General features: G+C 46.9%; 2 protein-coding genes across 5 annotated transcripts in view; one reads left to right on the plus strand and one right to left on the minus strand.

The window, feature by feature from the left end:
- The window catches only part of LOC135388372 (uncharacterized), a 123,166-nt gene that overhangs the window by 56,001 nt on the left and 45,542 nt on the right, over positions 1-21,623 (minus strand). The window contains exons 2-3 of the mRNA XM_064617899.1: positions 21,230-21,348; positions 4,293-4,391 (exon numbers count right to left, since the gene is read on the minus strand). Of these exons, the coding sequence (XP_064473969.1) occupies positions 4,293-4,391; positions 21,230-21,348 (218 nt within the window). The remainder of the gene's footprint in view (positions 1-4,292; positions 4,392-21,229; positions 21,349-21,623) is intronic.
- Positions 1-21,623, plus strand: part of LOC135388370 (protein FAM107B-like) — a 78,717-nt gene that overhangs the window by 40,274 nt on the left and 16,820 nt on the right. The window contains exon 1 of one of the 4 annotated variants that reach the window (XM_064617896.1): positions 7,710-7,980. The exons of the other annotated variants lie outside the window; for them this stretch is intronic. Within the exon in view, the coding sequence (XP_064473966.1) occupies positions 7,947-7,980 (34 nt within the window). The 5' untranslated portion in view covers positions 7,710-7,946. Of the gene's footprint in view, positions 1-7,709; positions 7,981-21,623 lie in introns of those variants that run through there. 4 annotated transcript variants of the gene reach the window in all.

Consider the following 21,623-nt stretch of genomic DNA (forward strand, 5'->3'; position numbering starts at 1 on the left):
GCCACTGAAGGCGTTCATTGGGGGCCGCCACCTTCAGCTGCGACGACGAGGTCACGAATGCGGTCCGATCATGGCTGCTACGCGTCGGTAAGGATTTCTACGCTGCTGGCATCCAAGCCCTCGTGAAACGCTGGGACAAGTGCATTAGTGCAGCTGGAGGTTACGTTGAAAAATAAGACTAATTTCTCGCCTGTAAGTTCATTTTACTTTTGCGAAAAATGAAAAGTCCCGGTTTGACTTGAACGCCCCTCGTACATTTTTTGAGTATGCAAATATAAATATATAAATACAAAGTACTTTGTTGAAAGAGGTATTTAAATACTCTGCATAAATGCTTTTCAATATAAGTATTTAAATACAAAATATAAATACGGTATCTATAAATACGATAAATACTGTGAGGAAGATGTCATCTCGAGTTACAGAAATATCGATGATCATAACTACAAATCAGCGAGGAACAACAGCATTTATTTGTTAGATTATCGTGACGAGTTTAATATTAGAAGTTTCCGGAAGACCGCATCATATAGGTCTCTGTTCGGCCGTAGAATCAGATTCGCAAAGGAGAACACCGCTCCACGGATGTCGGTGAGGAAAGGATCGTATTAGATTTGACGAGGATGCTTGATACAACAAGGTAGTCGAGTAGCCCCAACCATTGTTCGCAACAACAGTCAAAAACCCAACCTTTAAAATGGGTTGTCGCGTGTGTGTGCTTGCGAAAACACGGCATAACTGCACGGCTCTCCAAACTCTGCTTTGCCGTTCTTACAGAAAGGTCAAATGCAGAGTAACCTTAGATATGAGTCAATGTCTTGCGCATTTAGGAGTATTTATAAAGCCTTTACAAAAATAAACACTCAAAAATTGGTATTTAAATATAATTATAAATACGTGTACTCTTATTTTAAATTACTAATTACTATTACTAATATTATTACTAATTTAAATTGCTATTCTAATTACAATGTATTTAAGTACTGCCCGTCCCTTGTATACACCAATAAGGGCAATTTCCGAGCGAAATAAAGTGGACACGTGGAGGCACCCTCTCAGTAAAGTTTCGAGATAGATGGCGTCGTTTTGCCCCGCATCTCACTTTGCCCCACTGTACCATAACCGTGAGCGAGCAACGGCGTGGCTTCGTTCTTGAGGATGGCAGTGGAGAAAAATATGGACGTGTCATTCCCGGCTGCTCCATAGCGATTATGTAAAAGCGCATAACTGTCGTAAGGTGCGTCGAAAAATGCTGTCGTAGTGTGTCATTCCTTGCATCGCTGTGCCTTTGACTGTGTTTTATTGCACAATAGAGGACAATATGTTCCTCAGTGGCTTGATTCTGAAATATTGAAAACATTTGACACAATATTTTCGTCGTTTGTATTTTTTCACCACAAATATAATGACAGCGGACGTATTTCAGCACTGGCGTAGCCAGAGGGGGGCTTCGGGGTGTTCAAAGCCCCCCCCCCCCTCCACACACGATATGGTACCTTTGGTAGTACATTTGGGAGAGTGAAACGAGAGGAAATCCTCTTCTCTCATGTAAAGTCTTCATAGAGCACCTTCCGAAATATTTTTCTGGCTACGCTGATGTATTTCAGTGTACGCGGTTGTGGGGATCGCGTTCGGATTCGGGATGTTATCCGCGCTCACCTGCAGTGGATGGCGTGCCAGGCCCATCGCCCGACACTTCCATGGCACGAAAAGGTCTTCTATCGATTCTGTCCAGGGTTCTTCGGAGCGCCTGCCGATTCTCACAAAAGCGACAGCATTCTAGCAGATCAGTGTGCTGCGTCTCTTCTTTCGCGTCACAGTTTCGGCAGATTGGCGAGGTTGCATGCAGCGCCAGTTTTATGAAGAAACGCATTCGCGAATGGAACGTTCAGTCGGAATCGGTGTAGTAGTGCTTACAGTGGTAATCCAAGCAAGTGTAACCTGTATAGTGGTGACCCGCGTTAAACATTCATCAGTAACGCTGTAGTAAATGAGGGAAATAAACGTAACACAAGCCTCACAACGCGAACGTGTTTTCTATACGCTGCGAGATCGACCTATAGGGGGCGACACTGTCACCTTTCTAGTGTGGATGAAACGTGAGCCGATGTTCCGAATTGATGGTTTTTTTTTCGTAATCTTAGTGTATGTTCACTCGAAGATCACATTTTCCGCGATCGTAAGATACTGTTCGGTTCCCCAATGCTCTACCTACTGCACTAAACGCTGAATAAACGTGTAAAAGCAGACGACATGTCCACAGTATGGTAGTTCATCATTTCTCCGCAGCGTGCCGACACCGTTCGATCTCAGAGCATGACTTGGAACGTTCAAGCACGGTATAATCGGTAGCATCTTACTGGCAATCAGATGGTGTGGGTTCGAATCCCACTGCTGATGACTTTTCAACTGCCATCACTCAGTTGCAGTCGTGGGTCAGATACAAAACAAAAAGTAGCTAAGTTACAGCAAGCCTGCAAAAACAATAGCTGAGTTACAATTGCCACATTAAGGTTACTTTACGGTTGCATTTAAACAAAGCTGAATTAATGTAACTAAAAAATTATTTTAGCAGTTTTACTGCCCAAGCATAGTTTCCTACCGTTTCATGCCGTGTTTCCTACGTGCCAGTCTAAGGGGCCATGGGAGTTAGTCTAGGGCCATGGTTATGGCTTGTGGAATTCCTGGCTGAGAAAAATGGCACGGCATTTGAAGCCTTAACAAAATAACGATAGAGAACTGGCGCGTGGACAGTACTTAGTTACGTTTTACAATTTCTTTAAACAGAAAGTGGTAACTATAGCAGCTACTAAGGTACTCGTTAGTTGCTTCCCAAGACTGTGGTGTGAAAGATGGATGCCGTGAACCCGCCACTCATTTATTGTTCACTCAGAATATTTTACAAACATAATTATTTAATTACCCAAGTAACTGACCTAATTATACTTTGCTTTTCGCGATAACACCATAACAACGTAAATGTTCGACGTGCAAACTATTGTTACAAGTATGTCAAACTGCTAAAGATATGCATATTCTACCGCATTCTTTTGTACACATATCGGGCAAAATTCGACTGAAAAGTAGGTTGTGTTTGTTTACACCTTTCAGTTAGCTTTGCGTTCCCAGCAAGGAAACTTTGGTGCGCAAAGCTCGCTTTGGAGGCCTAGTCCGCGTGATGAAGCGCGGGCAACATTTAATTCAAAATTAATGCTAATTGACTTACCTTAAATGGACTCGACCACCGTTTTACCCTTGGCAACTAGAGTAAGCTTAGTTCGACGTTTCCATCCCATCTGGACCAAATCGAGCATATCGTATAAAACTCTATCGTCTCTCTCGCCTTTCGCTCGATCCTTAACTGGCAGCGGGGATTAACGCGAGATATCATCCGAAACGTCAATTTGAACCTTTCCTCATTTCATAATTGACTTCTTCCGCCCCACATTTTCGCCTGTTTAAATTCGCAAACGCTAAAAGGGGGAAATTTTTGGATGCAGCACGCCATCCACGCGGTTCCCATCGACGCGCGAAGTGGGCGGGCGATAAATTCGACACGCTCGCGGAATTTAGTCTTTTAAATACACGGAAGTCACTTACAAACAGTAACGCCCCTGCGTTGTGCTAGTGCCACGCTTCCATGGCGGTGGGGAAGAGAGAGAGAGAGAGAAATAAAAAGACACACTCCGGGAGTGAATTTGTGGCGAAAGTTAAGGGGAAAATTAAAGTCCAGCAAATTCAAGTTTCCGTTCGAGAACGCAATATCACTTTGCTGTGCGAACGGCGCTCTGTCGATTCCTTCCTGGTGGAACCGGAGCAAGTTGCCGTAATTGCGCAAAGTGAAGGAAGGAGAGGAGGATGAATGGAAGCCAACCGGTGTTATGAATGTTACAGCAGAGCGTGAGAGCAGCCGGCGTACGCTATGGTTGTTCCGCGTCCGAACAGCAGTGCCAAAAAGTCCGCCTGTTGTTTGGGTCGACGGGGCAGAGTGGCCAACGTAGTGCCACGGTATCAAAGGGCCGTGGTAGTGCTTAAGATAAAGTAGTGCGTTTGTTATCTAGCGAATATGAATTGAAGAGGTTTCTTGGGAGTTCCGTCATATTCGTTGGGAGGCTTATTGGGGGGTTATATCATACGAGAATTGCACTTCGATTGGTTCTCCTCCAATTATTTATGATAAAAGGAAAATGCGTAGTGATTATACAGTATCGAATCGTTTGTAGTAGCTCGAAGGTCACGCTCCCTTGTATTTTTTTCAACATCAGCATAAGGGACAACGTAAAGGAACATACAACATCGTGCTGAAGAGCAGGAAGTGGTTGGTCCGTGTCCTGCAGTCTGCAGCCAGTTGTGTTGTCTGATGTTTCCCCTTGGTAATCCGGCAGAAGACCCTTAAAGGGGCGAGAGCATTACATAAGGGCTGTTACAACAGAAAATAAATACACATATAGTTAGTAAAACCACGAGAGGAACTCTATACACGTAGGTAAATGTGCATTAGGAAAATATAAAATGTATAGTATGAAAGGTAATATAACCGAAGGGAATGTTGAGAGTTGGGGCATGCTGGATGGCTCTTAAACTGCCGGGGCTTCGCGGAATTTAACCCGGAATTTAAAATAAAAAAAATCGTAAACGGCGCGTTGAAACGAGGTATTATCGACGACGCTAACGATGGCACACTTTCCATTGAAGTCGAGGCGCATACTCTAACACCCTGTTGTTGGTAGCGTTGACCTGTGAGCATTTCGAATGGCATATACAACCTGCTAAGCCTCTTCTCTTGTATGTTTTCGAGAACTCAGCTGTAATTATGTGGCACGCCACTCGAGTGAAAAAACAAAAGAAAAGCTTCGTGTGGACGACGTCTGTTCAGTTTTATACTCAACTTCGAAAATGATAATTATCATGCTGTTGTTCGCACATGGCACACTCTTTTGTTTACGTTTAGCACATATATGCTCCTTCTAGAGCTCATTTCAAAACCATATACACCGATTTCCGGCAGGTGGCTGAACACACCATCGACTGTCCTAAAGGGCACTAAAATGCAAAAACAAGTTTACTTCAAATTACGTTACACGCTATGTTAATTTCGTACTTGTTATCATAATTCAAAACTTTGATTCCACTACGGAGCTACAACCGAAATTATACCGGACTCTTTCTTCCTTCGGCGCTAAGCAGAGAACGTTGTTTCAGCTCTTGCATCGCTGTGTTTAGTACGTGCAGCGCGCGCGTGCCACGTCATGGAGCAGTCTTGGTGAAAACATGGTGCCCGTTGCGAAGCGGACTGGCGTCGCTGTCCGAAGGACGTGAAGATAAATGTTATCAGTGGAACATTCGCGAGAGCTTTTGTGGGCTACAATTCAGTGAATCGGTATTGAAAAATACGGCAGTGCGCATCATGCCGCGCATATACGGAACACTATACGATCCAACCCGTTCCAAATCCACACGGCCACGTTTGGTATGCGCGCCTCTCCTGCTGTCTCATTGGATGCCGCCAATCTTTGCCTCCTGGGGACCCCATTCGTTGCCTCCAAAGACTGCACTTGTCTTCATTGCTCTTTTCTTCTAAACGGTAGCGCTGTGAGAACTAATTGTGCGTGCATTATACTAATTCAAACACGGACTTTCATTTGAGAGCAATTTGCTTTTGCATTTTAGTGCCCCTTTAAGTGACTGGTTTTTATATATCTTATTTACAATGTTGTGATGTGTTATTAACCTAGGACACCTCTCGCACTCTGGTTAACAATAACTATATGAATGACGACTGTTGAGTATGCAGGTGTGACTTCCTTCTATGCGACTGTCCTTTGTTTCATCTTCCGTGTTTGTCTATACCTTCCGTCACTTCACAACGGAACTTTTCCATCCAGCCCAAACGTAACTTCATTATTAGTGACCTCCTTCACCCGACAAGCATCAGAATTAATATTACTGTACTTTTATCGTGATTCGTTTTGCCTCGCAACAAAAGTTACGAAATTTTGATGCATAATAGTGCGATAACTATTATAGAGTGTCTTTTGACACTCTTCCTTGTAGCCATTTGAGGCTCCAATTATCCCGAATCTATATTAAGCGGCATGGCATTCACAATAATTGGAGGAGGTTAATGGCGGAGGCACATCACGAACGGAATAATCCAGTTTCTCCCTCACAGTGCGGTCGAGCTTTGTTCCAAGAAATTATTGGCTAAGCATCGAACAACACCGGTAATCACCTCATGAGGCGATGAAAATATCATTGAAGTATTGCCTTTGGCCACAGATTAAATACCACACGCGTAGGTCAACTATAGGTGACGTAATAACCGGTATACACGATTATGATAACGTGACGACGTAGTCTGTGATTGACGGTATGTAATTGAACTAATAATAACACTAATAAAAAAACTAAATAACGAGTGTACTAATAATACTAATCATGATAACGATAGCGTTACTATCTACCACTACTACTAAACACAGGGAAGATGCCATCAAAAGGAAGGAGACATCATTTGAGCATATTATTTGCCTGTACAGTCAGCCTTTGGCCATAGACCTCTACCCGAGGAACGTCATCATGAGGTTGGTACACAGACAGAAACAGAAACAAATCGGAAGGAGAGGGCTAGGTTCCAGAAATGGGCACGTGTTCGGTGCCTCCTGTTGAAAGAAAACTAGGACCGAAGGTCGCGTCCCTTTCAGAGACCATCGTAACCCCCTCAAGACCGTGGCTTTCGGGGGCGCGACCTTGTTCGCCCCTATAGCTTCGGGCGTAGTTCAACCTCTACCAAATAGGCGAGTTCAGAATATCCCAGAGTGCTTAGCGTCGCTTCGAACTGTGGGAGTTTACTAATACGAAAGAAACGGGTTGCCTCCAAACAGTTCCGATTTCTTCCCTACCGGTCCATTGCCCACGACGTGTCAGGGTCAGCGAAATGTGAAGGATTATTCTTCATTCCCCCCGCTCAGCAAGCGCCCAGAATTCAATGCGTGCGCAAAGAGCACTGGGATTTCCTGAACTCTTCTATAGGTGGCGCTGTCGAACACTATGACGTCATTTGTTCACAAACAGGGAGAGGTCTATTAACACCCAATAAACTTTGAGAGTTGCGTTTACTCGGCCTTCGTTTCCTAAAACGTAACTGCTGTAATGTGACTGCGTCACTTTAACTCGTAACTATACGCGTATAGTTACTTTCATTTCGGAAAAAAGAAAAGAAAAACAAACTTTCGGTTGTGTGGTGTCCCGTAACAATAACTCTGTGACCTTGTGTTACAGACTTGCTTTTCCGTTGTAATGCAACAGCGTCTGAGTGAGGCATACCCATACATACAGTGAGGCATACCCAAGTGAGGCCTATCCGTGTCCAAGTCCCAAAGTTGATGCTTCACCTAAACTAGCGAAATGTCAATGAAAAAATGGCTAGGAAGCAAGCGAGCTGGTGAAGATGATGTTTGGATGAATTGTTTGAGACTTCGTGTTGTGTCTGTCCCTTCGTGTTCCCTAGTCTCGGGGTTTTTACATTATTGCATTAGCGAAATGTTTTTCATTGAGCCTTTCTATCTGTCGACCATCCTTATCACCAGCGACGTACGCCGTGCAAGTTTGTCTTCCTGACGGGAAACGGGGACCGTCCGTCAAGAGCCCTTATCGTGAACACTCGTTTTATTCGGGCGCTTTATCGTAACTTCCCGGGCATAGGTACACACGACGTGCTCATCGTGAGCAGACCAAACATGCGGGTCTGCTTTTCCGAATCTTGGCGCTCCTGTGTCAGCTGAGAGCCCACGTGACTACGTGTGTGTGTGCATTGGCCTTGGAGATATTTCGCCCGAGAAAACATCCTTGCGACGCAATATTATACAACAGGAGCTGCGAACTTTGCTTCGGTATTGAGCAGTGTTTGAAGAGCTGTTGGATATTCCGTCCCCTGTCGAAGAATCATGTGCGCTTGGCGCTGCAGAGGCTCCCTGCCAGGTAAAAATTAGGGGTTTCTTTTTCTTTGCGACGCTTCGGATATGTGGAGATGTGTGTGTGTGTGTGGGGGGGGGGTAACGTGTTGCCTGCTGCTTGAGGAGTTTTGTGATTTATTTTAGATGCTCGAGTCACCTAAATCTATCGACTGGCGATTGAATTCTGCTTTCACCTCTGATGACACGTATATTTTTTCATGCTCTTGGCTCCTCGGTTGGGCCGACTGGCAAAGGCTTTTTTTCTTGCCCGCTTGCTCACACTGTCGAGTAAAGCCAATACTGTACTGGACTATGCACTGCTGCACGGTGCATCGTGACTGCACTGCTGGCCATAGACCTTACTGGGAAAATACCCATTGAGCCGGCATGTTGTGAAACACGTTGACCGCTCGGCAAGGTCGTCACCGCGTGTGTCGTCCCAGTAAGATTATTCATCCCAGTTCCGACTGACGGAATTCGATTGTGTCCATCAGATTATATGAAGCAGGCGAAACAAGGCAAACCATACGCTCTCTCCCTGGTGACAAAAAAAGACATAAAAGGAAAAAGAAACAACAACTTTATTTTTGACCTTGGAGAGTGGGGAGTTTCATCGCCACAGGCGATACTCTACCGCATTGCTGGTGGGAATGGGGCGAATAAAATAACGAGCCCCTTCACAATAACGATCGAAGTCCGATGGTGTCCAGAAATGTCAGAAGAGCTTTGAGCGCAGAGCGTTGCTGGGCTGGATTGGGCCAGGGACCAAGCAATTTCGATAGGGAGAAAGGGCGAGAGTCCAGCTGACGAAGAGACTCGGAGAGTGTGGTTCGGGAAGATTGGTAGTGGGGGCAATGAAGAAGTATATGCTCCAGATCCTCAAGAGCACCACAGTGGCAGCAGGTCGGAGAGTCAACTTGTCTCAAGCGGTAACGCCACTGAGCTGTAAAGGCCACATCGAGGCGCATTCGGTGGATTAATGCAGCATCTTGACGAGAGGTGTTTTGTGGCATGCGGAAAGCGAGCGTTGGATCAACTCTGCTCAACATAGAGGGGGGAAGAATGTCGGTTGTCCGTTAGCGGGAAGCCAGGGGTGTCACTAGGCGTCGCAGAATTGAACGGCGGTCTCCTCTCAGCAGAACAATACTGGTCCGTTTCCGATACGAGAGTGCTGCTTCTGCGGCGCTGTCGGCCTGCTCGTTCCCCACGACACCACAATGGGCTGGAACCCACTGGAGAACTAGCCTGAACAACAACAAAAGCTAGGGGCGGCCACATAGAATCCGTCACTACTAGCGAAGAAAGTAAGAAAAACGAGAAAGTACGCGAGCCGGTGTCGTTATTTGGCGCAGGTGAAAGACTCTGAGCGCAACACCTGCAGCAGCCAGGTGAATCGGTGTTTGCTGTCCGAGCATGCTTACCTATAGTCGGACATCTGCGGCTGTTTTCAGGAAGAACAGTTGCTGCCTTTTATTGGTTGCACTTGCACCGTTTTTACTCTTTCTTCAACCGCGGAAGAAAGATGGCGAAAATACTGTCAGCGAACTCGACGTTCTCTCAGCTTATTTCCCTATTAGCAGATACGCGGTAACGATGTGTCCCCACTCGTATATCTTGTATTCGTGTAGCAGTTAATAACTTCGCAGTGTAGTAAGTGACTCGTGCTGTCGTACTCGTGTCGTACTGAACGTGTCATCGTTTTGCGACGATCCTGCTGTACTCGCAGCTTATAATATAAGTGCGTGGATCATAGTAATGATCCACGCTATGATCCTTGATGTGAACGGTGCGCTCGGTCCTGCGTTGTCGCGGTCGAGACGCTCACCCCGGTGAACTTTTGCGGTGCGCTCGCACATTCTGTGGTGCAATCGTACCGTTTCCTTTCTTTTTTCTTTTCTGCTTTGGGGTGTACCGTCTTTCCTTTTTTGGGGGTAGCAGAATTCGCTTGCGCGAATTCAACCTTCCCTTGTTATTTTACCAACCACCACCACCAATATAAGTGCGTGGAACGTTCTTATTCTTTCGCGTATCGTTGTAATGCGGGTCTATTCAATGAAAGGTTAATTCATTAATTTATTCAGGTCTATCCATTAACGTTCCCGTGAATTCAGCAACATCGGAAGTATGTGTAGCGGCCACAGGGATCAAAGGATTACGTACTCCACACCCCTAACACGCACACACACAAGAGAGAGAAAAACACTGCGAAAATTTCCAAGGAAGCCCGAAAATGAAAAGTCACCATTAAAGTGGGGATTTTCATGCAAGTGCGTGTTTTTTTTTTTTTTTTTTCTCTATATGGTTTTGTATGTGGACGATGACAAAAACACTTTTGGTCTTGGTTTGGGACCAATAAGAAGGGTTCTATGGTGCATATAAAAGCATGTTTTGCACGTTGTGGCATATTTCGCGTGAAAGTGCATCAAAAGTGTACATTTTTTGCCATATTTTCAGGTGCGAGAGCTTGGTTCTTTTTTCGAGGATGTTTTTTCTGATTTCGGAACGCCGTTATGTCGTCTTCCGCGAAAATTCGGGACGGAATCGAATATTTTCCATGTTTCGGTGGGGTGAGGTGCCGTGTTCAGCCCGTAGGCTGTTCCATCCTCCACTGCTTGCATGGTTCATGGGCCACACAGATCCCGAAAAAAGTTTACGGGACACCAGCGCGACGTATTTCTTGATCGGAGCGACACCCTAGCAGCGAACGGGAGTGGGTACACTTACTGAGAGGTGCATGGAGTATACGCTGTCACCTGTTTGTAAGTCTATCTGCTCCTGTTTGCAGCAACGGTATCGCTCAGATGACTATATACACCACTCCGGTGTTCCGTAAACTTTTGTCGGGACCTGTACCTCACCTTCGCCACATTACCATTACCCAGTGATTTCCCCAGAAATTCACTGCTGGGGGGTAGGTGCGGGTGCCGAGCTTTCAGGGGGGGGGGGGGGGGGTATGGTTAGCGAAGGTTCCACTTACGGAATTTTTCTTAGACACTGAAAGAATCGTGGCTCATCTGCACAGCTTTCCCGTTTTATTACGTTAGAACCCAGTACATTAAAATTCAGATTCATTGTGAACGGCATTTCAACATTAAGATGCATAATCACACGACCGACAAAGAAAAAAGACTAGCAGATTGTCTCACGAAGCTCAATGAATACCTAGCAACCAACGGAAAAAGCAGAATACCTCGCTTGATTGAGTTGGGCGCAAATAGTTCTTGATGATCCACATTGAGTAGGCGTGCCCGCACGCATTTTTGCTCGTATATGCCCGCAATATATGCATCGAACAGTCACTTTCAAATGCTTTTCGGACAAATGCAGGGCACGATCATCTGCGTGACTGTGGTCCTACAGCCCAATTTTGACAGTACAGGATGTAATTCGCTGCGCCGGACTCACTACCAGAACGTGTTGGTGGGTGAGCTGGGTGGGGTCACCTGAGAAATTTCAGGGGGGTGTTGCAAAAATGCAGGGAGGGCGTACATCCCCCTTGGGGGGTGGGTAGGGAAATCTCTGCCATTACCACGTGCCGTTACGGAGACGGACAGCGTTCGCATTTTAATCGGCATGATGCAATGCCGAACGCAAATCCATGACGAAATAAGCCTGAGGCATGGGCAACACGAATTTACGGGTATGTTCGTGTTTTTCATGTTGCGCATGCTCAGGCTTGTTTCGTCATGGGTTTCATCCACCAGCTAGTCTGTGTTTACGCTATTTTATCAATCACGAACGCAAAGCTTTCAGCTCCATGATTTATCTCGGTAGCGCAAGTACTCTGTGTTGTGTGCTGCAGAACGAAGGTGGCTTTATTTTACCGTAGTTCTCCCTAATAAAATACTTAGCTTTTTTTTTAAGTAGCCATTTGGTGCATTGCTTTTGTGCTGAGAACAATGAAAAACATTGCATATACTGTATAAGGATTCCTACTGCATGTTTCGAAGATTTTTCAGGGCATCGTACGTTCAATATTCCTGGAGTCAGTTTTAGTGCATAGTTATCCGCGAGTCAACAGATAGGTGTGTCACCCCCACCCCGATATGAAAATCCACCGCCAATCCCTGTTCCATTCATCTAAGTACATACATTACGCAGTCATTTGCGAGAGTTAGAGCCACCGAATATATCCCGACGCCCAGAAATTCCGCGTTGCTTTTTGTTTACCTTTCGTCTGTTGTGACTCCAGCCTAGTCTCGACATTTGAAGAAGCAGCTTTCGACGGGAAGCGCGTGGAACGAGTTTATCGGGTTCGATAAAAGAAATCCACTAAATGGCTGTCATTGTGAGCAGTCGTTCCAACAGAAGGTTTCATATCCGGGAACATAGTCCTGAAGGTAACCCCCTGGGTTCACACCGCTACGAAAGCTCGTTGTATATGAGTACGTAGATTTACAGAATACACCGCGTGCCAATAAACCTCTACCCAAGAAACGTCATCATGACGTTGGTAGACAGGCTGTAACCGAAACAGATCGGAAGTAGAGAGCAGGGTTCCACGACTGGGCATTTGTTCGCTGCCTCCTACTGAAAGAAAACTAGGACCGAAGGTCGCGTCCCTTTCAGAGACCATCGTAATCCCCTCAAGACCGTGGCTTTTGGATTCCGTGTCACTACATCCAACGCGCCGTTACGTCCATCGTGCACTTACATCCAAAAACAAGTCGTTACATCTACCCTGCTGTTACATACAAACGACCGTTACATCCAACGAGACTTTACGTCCACTTCTGGCCGATACATCCATAAGTCAGTACATACAGCGAGCCGTTACATCCAACGAAAGACCACACAGAACGAGCTGTTACGTCCATTGCGCCATTACATCCACAGACGTAGGCAAGCGTGGGACAGTGGTTCCAATGCCAGCGCAAAGAACGCAGGTGTCGCTGAATATAGACGCCCGTGTCAAACCTAGATGCTAACGCGGTACCCCACGGGTACTTCTTTGAATAGGAAAAAACTAACTAAACCAGTTCGACGTCGTCGAAACTCACATCCCCATTTTTTTTCTTTATCACATCACATCACATCACCAAAACAAACAAACAAAAACATTCCGAGGAGACTCCGCGAAATATGTGTTACGGAGTGGCTGATTCCAAAACTACATCGATGCTCAATTAGTTAGGACACGACCAACATATCCTGAAGCCGCTTATCCATCGAGCATTTACATCCAAAAGATCACCAAGTCCACCGTGCGGTTACATCCAACGCGTCAGTACATCCATACTGTGCCGTTATAGACAACGAGCCGTTGCATCCAATGCGCCGTTATGTCCACCGATGGATGTAACGGCGCGTTGGACTTAGCGACCCCAGACCTGACTTTCGGGCACGACCTTGTTCGCAACTAGCTTTGAACGTATTTCAACTGTACCGAAGTCGTGGCGCTGTCGAACATTTTGACGTCATTTGTTTACAAACAGGTCGAGGTCTATAGAGGCAGTGCTTTACACCCCCTCGCACTCATCAAAGAAATACCGAAGAACCAAGAACTTTTTGACAGGGTTATCCTGTCGCTTTTTAACCCAGCGCGACAAGTTGTGACAGAGAACATTGAATATTTTTACCTTACCATCAAGACTGCGGTAAGCAACAGTTATCTGTGTTCCCGACTGACCCGACTGACTTACTGCTCCTGATAGCTACGTAGCCGACAAGTAGCCAGCTTCTTTCGTTTTAGACGCAGTGTTGTCGCATGCATTGTAGTTTCGCCGCTGTACGAGCACTGTTAGTGACCACTTCGCAACAGTGTTGCTGGTAATTTCCAATGTTAATTTTTAAAAAGAAAACGAAGTGTAATTGTGACAAAAATTGTGACTGAAGAGTCTTGAAGGGTCAAGTACAAACATATATAATAAAATAAAATGGGAGTACGACTCCATTAGTTGCCGATGGAGTGTACCCCCTTTTTATTTTATTATATATGTTTGCATTTTTATTTTCATGTTTGTACCAAGCCTCGCTCTCTACCTTACAACATGTCTCATATATTCTGGAATTTTGTAACTTGATGTTAGACCTGAAGAAGTGCAGCCTTCTGCACGACAGTCTCGTCTCATTAAAATCTAGATGCTCTCAACCGTCTTCTTTCTGTTGATAGAAACAGCGAAGCAGAAAGAACGGTTTTCAACCTCGCGAATGTCACAGACCCCTACACATGTGGACTTGGCACGAGTAGCTAACGTGTGCATGTGTCCTCTCTATCGCACGAAGTGAGAAAAGGTCTTTATCGATGGCCGCGAGACGGTGATGCCAAAGTGGAAAACAGTGTTGCATGGTTCGGTTTTCCTCGGATTATACTGGAAGGAGGAAACGCAAATCGGCAAGGTGCTCGGGTTGTGTACAATCTTAGCCTCGTTTTCGAACGTGCTCCGACTGGAAAGCCTCGCTGTGTGCATTGCTCAGAAAACGACCTCGATATCTAACCCTGATAGGGGTGCAGAGCGTGGTTCCGAAGACGAAAATGTGCTATATGTATGCGGTTACCCGCTCTAATGCGTGTATGTGAGGGTACATTATCCGGGAGTCAGTTCCCAGTCTGTTCTTACATAAGCGACCTTAGCCTTTCGAGATGCGTAACCGTTAGTTTTGGTAAGAACACTCGCTCAGAATAAACTACGAAATACTACAGCAATAAAAATTGTAGTAAATCGGTACTCGTGAACCATTTTAAAGGAATTGCGCGATTAGACTATCCTGTTTTCGAAACCGTTACCGCGAACCTCTTCGAGACCTATAAGCACTTCATCATCTGCTCCACGTGCGCTCCATGCAGTAATTCGAACAGCATGCAGTCTATTATAGATAGCCTCAACAGCTTCCATAGATAAAATGAAAGAAAAGGCGTGCTCAAATTTTGAAGCGACACTAATAGACCTCTTCGTGTTTGTATAAACAAATGACTTCACAGTGTTCGACAGCACCACCCATTTGAACTACGCTCAAAGATAGAGGCGAAGAAGGTCGCGCCCGTAAGCCACGGTCTTGAGGGGATTACGACAGTCCTAGAGTCACTAAATAGGGAGCAGTGTAGCAACACTGAGCCATGCCGGCGAGCGAGCCGGCCATCTTGGGTCCGGTGCGGCTGTGTCGCCTAGCAATGGGACGCCAACTCCCCCTTCTCCTCCGGAGAACAGCGCGCTGTTGAGCCAGCTCGTAACCGAGGAAACCCCTTTTGGGTGGAGGGGACTCAACATGGACGGCGATTTCTTGGAAGGAGAAACCACGTGACACGATCAGCCCAATCGCGGACACCGAACGGCGGCTCCGGCGCGGAAAAGGAATGCGGTACTCTGTGCCCCTATTTTAGTGACTCTAGACAGTCCCTGACAGGGACGCGACCTTCGCTCCTACTTTACTTTCAATAGGAGGCAGCGAACAAGTGCCCATTCGTGGAACCCAGCCCTCCCTCTTCCGATTTGGTTCGGTTTCAGTCTGTCTACCAACGTCATGATGACGTTTGTCGGGTAGAGGTCTATATTATATAATAGTCGGTAGTGGCCTATACTTCAATGAGCTTTTGTTATTTACACTCACTTCGGAGTACTGAGGGTGCCTCTGTTGCGTTTCTTATTAATTAATGTGACTGAAACAGCAAGACCTGAAGGACCCGGACTCACGCCCCGAGCTACCAGTTGCTTATGGGGACCAACGTAGCGAAAGTTCCGAAGTGGGATAAGAATTGAGAAGGCTGTGAAACGTCTTTCCCATGCAGTGCACGTACAAAGGCAACAATCCTTGAAAGCAACCCACTAGTCGTATGTATCTACGCTCAGGGGTGGATCCATGCAGTGATTTTTCTTGGAGGGGAAGAGGGGGACGTCCTTGACGAGCACGGTACCTGCACTAGAGCACTGCACGGGCCCGGGCCCGACCCGGCCCGCGGGCCGGGCTGGGCTTGTTATTGGCTGTGTGCTCCGGGCCGGGCCGAGCCCGGGCCGACAAAATACGCCACCACCGCGGGCCGGCCCGGGCCCGGGCCGTTAAAATACGCCACCACCGCGGGCCGGGCCGGGCCCGGGCCGACAAATATGTTCCCGAGAGTCAGGCCCGGCCGGGCCACGCAGCTAATTCCACACATTGGAGATGCATTAGTTCATATCATCATGCGCTTGCGTCATTCCTGTGCATATTTTGCAAAGACAAGCAAAGGGTACTGCATTATGCATATGATTCGACCTCTAGAACATTCTCCAAGCCACTTTACATTGCTCCTCACTCCTCACATATTTCACAATCACTTTGGCAAAGCTTGGTCAGAGGGATAGGGACTGGGAGAAGCAGTTTGTCGGCAGCATGCTCTATCTCCGCAAAACCTTGACAGTGTAACGATAACGCCCCGTGCGTTCTGGATTTAATTTGGTCTCGTGCGGTTATGGTGTTAAACCGCCATCACTTGTATGTTTGTCTTCTCTCCTTATAAATTTACTTATAAATTTGTTTGATAATCGCCAGAAACGCGTACGTCGCGGCTGGAAATACTAGGCCGGGATCTACTCGCTGGGTCACCGGGCCGGGCCGGGCCGGGCTCTAGTTGCTTAGACGCCGGGCCGGGCCGGGCTCTAGTCACTGGGTCACCGGACCGGGCCGGGCCGGGCCGCATAAAAATATGAAGGTCCGGGCCCGGGTCGGGCCGGGCCATTTTTCGATGCGCCCGGGCCGGGTCGGGCCCGGAAAAGTCGGCCCGTGCAGTGCTCTAACCTGCACTGCCTACATCAATTGAAGCACTTGGTGACAACCGAAATTAAAGGGGGGGGGGGGGGGCGAGGGTGTCCGGATGTCCAGACCCCATCAACCCCGTACGCCCGCCTGCTTGATTTTTGTAACATTCACTTATTCGTCTGAGCGCTGTCGAGACGTCTACTTACAAAGTGTATGTACGTGTGAGCGGTTGTGCTAGGTTCTTTCCGAATTTCAGAGTAATTCTCCATATACTAAAACAAGTATTTTGACTGGTGATTTATATTGTTCCGAAGAACGGTGATCTAAATTTCGATAATCTAAACCAGTTCATCCTGGTACATAGCACCACACATAGCGGGTTCGAATCTCGGCACCGGTTCTGCTGTCTGAGGTTTTCCCTGGATTTTACGAAGACTTTCCACACGAATGTCGGCACAGTTCCCTCTGAAGTCTGCCCAGTACGCGTGCTAACCCCCTGTTCCCCGCTCCTTCCTGCTGTCCTCTCTACATCTGTCCACGTCTGTACGCCGCATATAGCCACATTTGGACATGGAACACGGAATTGGAAAATACCACTTCAAACCAACACACACATGGAAAATGCCACTTCAAAACAGGTATATCAACAGGTCGTCTGTGGCGATCGGCTGAAGCAGACGACATCCCGACTTTATGTATCCACGTCAAGTTCCTATGAAGTCAACCCAGGACCCACGATCTCCCTGCGATAGTCGTGACGTTGCCTGTCAATGCGTAGCCGACTACGGCAAGCCGTTAAGTCGTCATCATCATCATAATAATAAATACCACCACTCTAGAGGTCGTTAGACACCTCAGTGGGGACAACACTCACTGACCACGGAGGCTACGCAGCTCAGTGCCGTGTATGCCAAAGGGAGTCTGGCCATTAGGAGGAGCCTAAAAAAGAGGCTCGACCTGTCAATTAAACTTAGGCGCATTTCATTGGTTAGCGTTTTCCATGGGGGCTGCCATGACACCAAATTTTCTCCAAGATGGTGGATGGTGCTTGGAACGGCGAAGCGGAGATTTCGTGACAAAAAATTTTCACAACTACTTTAATTTCATACTGTGAGTATATATCCTCATGTACGCATCTGCAAAATCAGCTTGAACTTTCGCTCCGCCATCATTATTTACGCGAAAATGGGATGTTTCGTCGCTAACGTTAGGCCTAGTTAAGACCGTGATACCAAGAAATCTGCAAGAAGGATGACCCTTATACGTAAGATTTGCATTATATAATTGCATTTTATTTATACATACATCTTTGCTCATTTTTGATTCGACCTACTTACATTACGTGATTTAAAATTTCATACCGGCAGTCGTCTGCTACGAAGAAGCGGTTGTACCGCTCTCCTGGCCAGTCACTTCTGCCAGCAACCATTTCTGCAATTCTGAGCCTTCCCAATATGCCTCTCTCCATGCAGATGGCGTTGATAAAAGTGGACGCAAAATCCGTCGTCTTGGTCTGTCGCCAGTGATATAGCAGTTTCAATCCGAATCAATCGAGTTTCTCCAAAATGGTGGCACCCAGTAAATAGGGGTGAGGTATAATACTAGACAACTGTATTTCGACCTGTGGTTGGCTACTTGGGTGGAGCCTCAGGTATAGGCAGGTGCCGTTTAATGGCCACGCTACCTTTGACATACACGGCACTGACGCAGCTGCAGCGCGGGCGACAGTGGACACTTGTTTCCCCCGGCACTAAATGAGGGAAGAGGCGGGAAGAAGAGTATTGCACTGATCAAATCTACGAGGTGCACGACTTGACAGCCGGACCGTTACTCATAAATTGGGAGCGAAGGGCGGGGAATTCAGAAGAACTGCTACTATCAAGTTTTAAACCAGCCCAACCACGGGCTGAAGCAGTTTAAACCTGGGCTGCCCGAGTGGTGGTCCCAAGTTAGGGTTGTGGCCCAAGTTGTCACACGTCTTTCAAGGGGGTGTGCAGAGGCTGAAGAGGGGATCTGAGCTAGACAGCGTGGTCGGAAGGAGATCAAGACTCTCCGTCGGAAAGTCAAGTTACTCGCCCTCAGTCATGTATTATAGTTGACTTCTGTAAATATAAGTCGTAAATAACTCCCTTGTACATCACGGGAACTTCCGTCTCGGCTCCAGTGTAGTGAAGAGGCAGGTAACAGGTCCGGTTTCCATCGGGTCTGGGAACGACAGGGAAGATATCAACGATTTCTCCAGGTTTATCATCGTCGGGGACACCGGCTGGCGAACATCATTTCAATCTTCATCATTTCTACTACCACCATATGTCCTCGTGGCGAAGGAGTGAGAGAGTATATCTGTTTCCTGTATCGAAGTGGCACTGACCGCAGTGGGGCATAATCGAGCGATGCTCGATCGCGCACACTGCGGTGGCACGTTGAGTTTCTGACTGGTAATCCTGAAGCAGTTTTGAGTATCTCACTACGAGCATATTTCGATACGCAATGAATGACACTGCATAAATCTTCAGCAGCCCGACGATCGGCAGTGTATCGGCCCGACAGGATAGTGTCCCATGCCATATCTCCTAAGTCTCTTTAGGGGCTCCTGATGTTCTATGGGGCGCCTCCTGTTGGGTCGCCAAGGCCCCTCTGACGGACCATTACGTTCTCCCGTGGGGACACCACCTGATGGGCTGCTGCCTCGCCGGACAGCGAGGAGACCAGTCGTAGCAGTCCTGTGGGGCCACTAGGCATTGCTGATGAACCGTTAAGCTGGCTTGATGGTCCACTAAAATATTCCGACGGGACGTTAGAAACAATGAAAAATACTTGATGGAGTCTTGTAGATTTTTTTGTTTATTCGGGGGAGGGGGGGGGGAGAGCATGGCGCTCGGAAAGGTCGCACGAGAGTCCTCTTCGTCTTCGTCGAAAACCGTTACAGGGGCGTCGAAGGACCGTCACATGGGAGGTTCGAAGGACTGGTACGTGAAGAATGTTCCGTATGCATTGAGCAAATACATACGATAGAACTACAAAACCAAATAGAAGCTACCACAAGCAGTGCGGAGTTACGTACTCGAAATATGCTGCTACGAAAGACACCTTCACCTTGCTGCGTTCAGTTACTTACGCATTACCAGTCTTTCTCCATGATTAACAGGATGTGAATAAGATGTAGCCGTACTTAGATTTGAATGTGTTCTCGCATGAGAGGGGTAATAGTCCTACTGCGGTAGATATACACATACCTACTAACAAATTCAAATACAAATACCTACTAAGAAAAGCCTCATGAGCGAACATGAGGCACCCCGTCCCATTTCAATGCACGAAGGGAGGGGGGGGGGGGCGAGACCCCCGCAGCATGAGCTCGGGGGGGGGGGGTCCTAGAAGATTACATGAGGTTCTTATATTGCCGTCGTCTTCGCCGAAGGGCAGAGGCGTGGCACAGGTGAACGGTCGAAAGCGTGGCCGAACCTCGTTCGTCGACTGGGCGCCCATGACGAAAAGTAATGTCAAAGTAGTCCAGTAGAGTAGGTATAGGTGTAGCTGGGGAAAGAGCTATGAAGCGGTATTCGAGGCTTACTGTACGCTTCCCGCCTTCTATGTATACCACACACACACTGCTACTCTCTGGATACGCATTGCCACATTTAATTTACGAAGGAAAAGAAAAGTGCTCTCTCTTTCTGTACCACATGTTCTGGACCATTAGGTGGCTTCGTGTATTTGGCAATTCAAAATATGGAATCCCGTTCCAAGTTCCATCTGGTGTCTTCTGCGCGATATTCTGATCTGTCAAAACCTTTGTTCCCTATTAGCAAGGGTAAAGTGTCGCGTCTGGCGATGAAATAGCCCAACTGTCACCATCAAAATAAATTGTTGTTGTTCCACAGCTCGTCATCAACTAAACCACGCTTTCGTACTCAACTGCATTATATGCAAAAAATAAAAATAAATGAATAAAAAGGTATTGGACAATCTTTCGACAATAATCTCATGTAACGATTTTATATTTTATGTGTCGCTGCCGTTTGGGAGACATATACCTTTCCTCTTTACTCCCATTCCCTTTGGTGGTTAAATAGATACTCGTAGATACTAATATTTATGTAATCGCGGGAAATAACTTATGATATTACCATGACGATATTTCACGTGCGTCACTGTAACAGTAAAAGGAAACGACATATCCTCGGGAGCTCATCAAGCGCGTGTGACGCAGCGTAGGTCGTATAAAATGTCTATTGCGTGGGCGGCCCTCGTGAGAGAACATTATTGACCCATGACCTATAAGGCGTTCGCCCATGACGCTTTGATCTTTCAAAGGACGGCCCACGTATCTTTATATTAATTGATGTGCTCTTTATCGTCGCTACTTGAAGGGCGGCGCTAACAAATGCTGTTGGTGGACCGTGGTAGGTTACCTTGAACTTTACCGAATGATCGATGACATTGAATTGTGGTGGATTAATCTGCGGACGAAAATATATAGATATACGTGCGTCCCGTATGCGCGCGGAGAGGTTATGGATACGGAATATGCGAACGTAACAGTGACAGCAGATAGGGTTTATCCAGCTGTTGTAAGACCACATATTAGAATGACGTACCGTTCGCGGTGACCCACGCGGTTGCCAGCGAACCCGTTGCACGGTGGTCGAAAGAGTTCATTCACTTCGTAGACTGGGGGTTTCAATGCCACATCCTCTAACCTTTTCCGGATGCGACCCTGAAAATAGGGTTCATCATTACTGTCTGTCTCATTATCACCTTTTTGTGATGGGACATGAAATAGACATTTGGATATTCCAGTAATCATACGTAAATAGTGAGTCATTGTACGCTTGAGTGTGAGTGTGCGTGCAGACACGTCTTCCCCCACCCTCTCTCTCTTGCTAGTGGTGTTTTCTGTTCCCGTTGATTCTGATCCCGAGATCGCGAGTTCGAACCCGGCCGAGGACGCCAGCAACTTGGTGGCAGGGTACAAGTTGCTTAGACACGCCG

This window comes from Ornithodoros turicata, chromosome 3 (genome assembly GCF_037126465.1).
Source record: "Ornithodoros turicata isolate Travis chromosome 3, ASM3712646v1, whole genome shotgun sequence".
In the NCBI taxonomy this organism is placed as follows: domain Eukaryota; kingdom Metazoa; phylum Arthropoda; class Arachnida; order Ixodida; family Argasidae; genus Ornithodoros; species Ornithodoros turicata.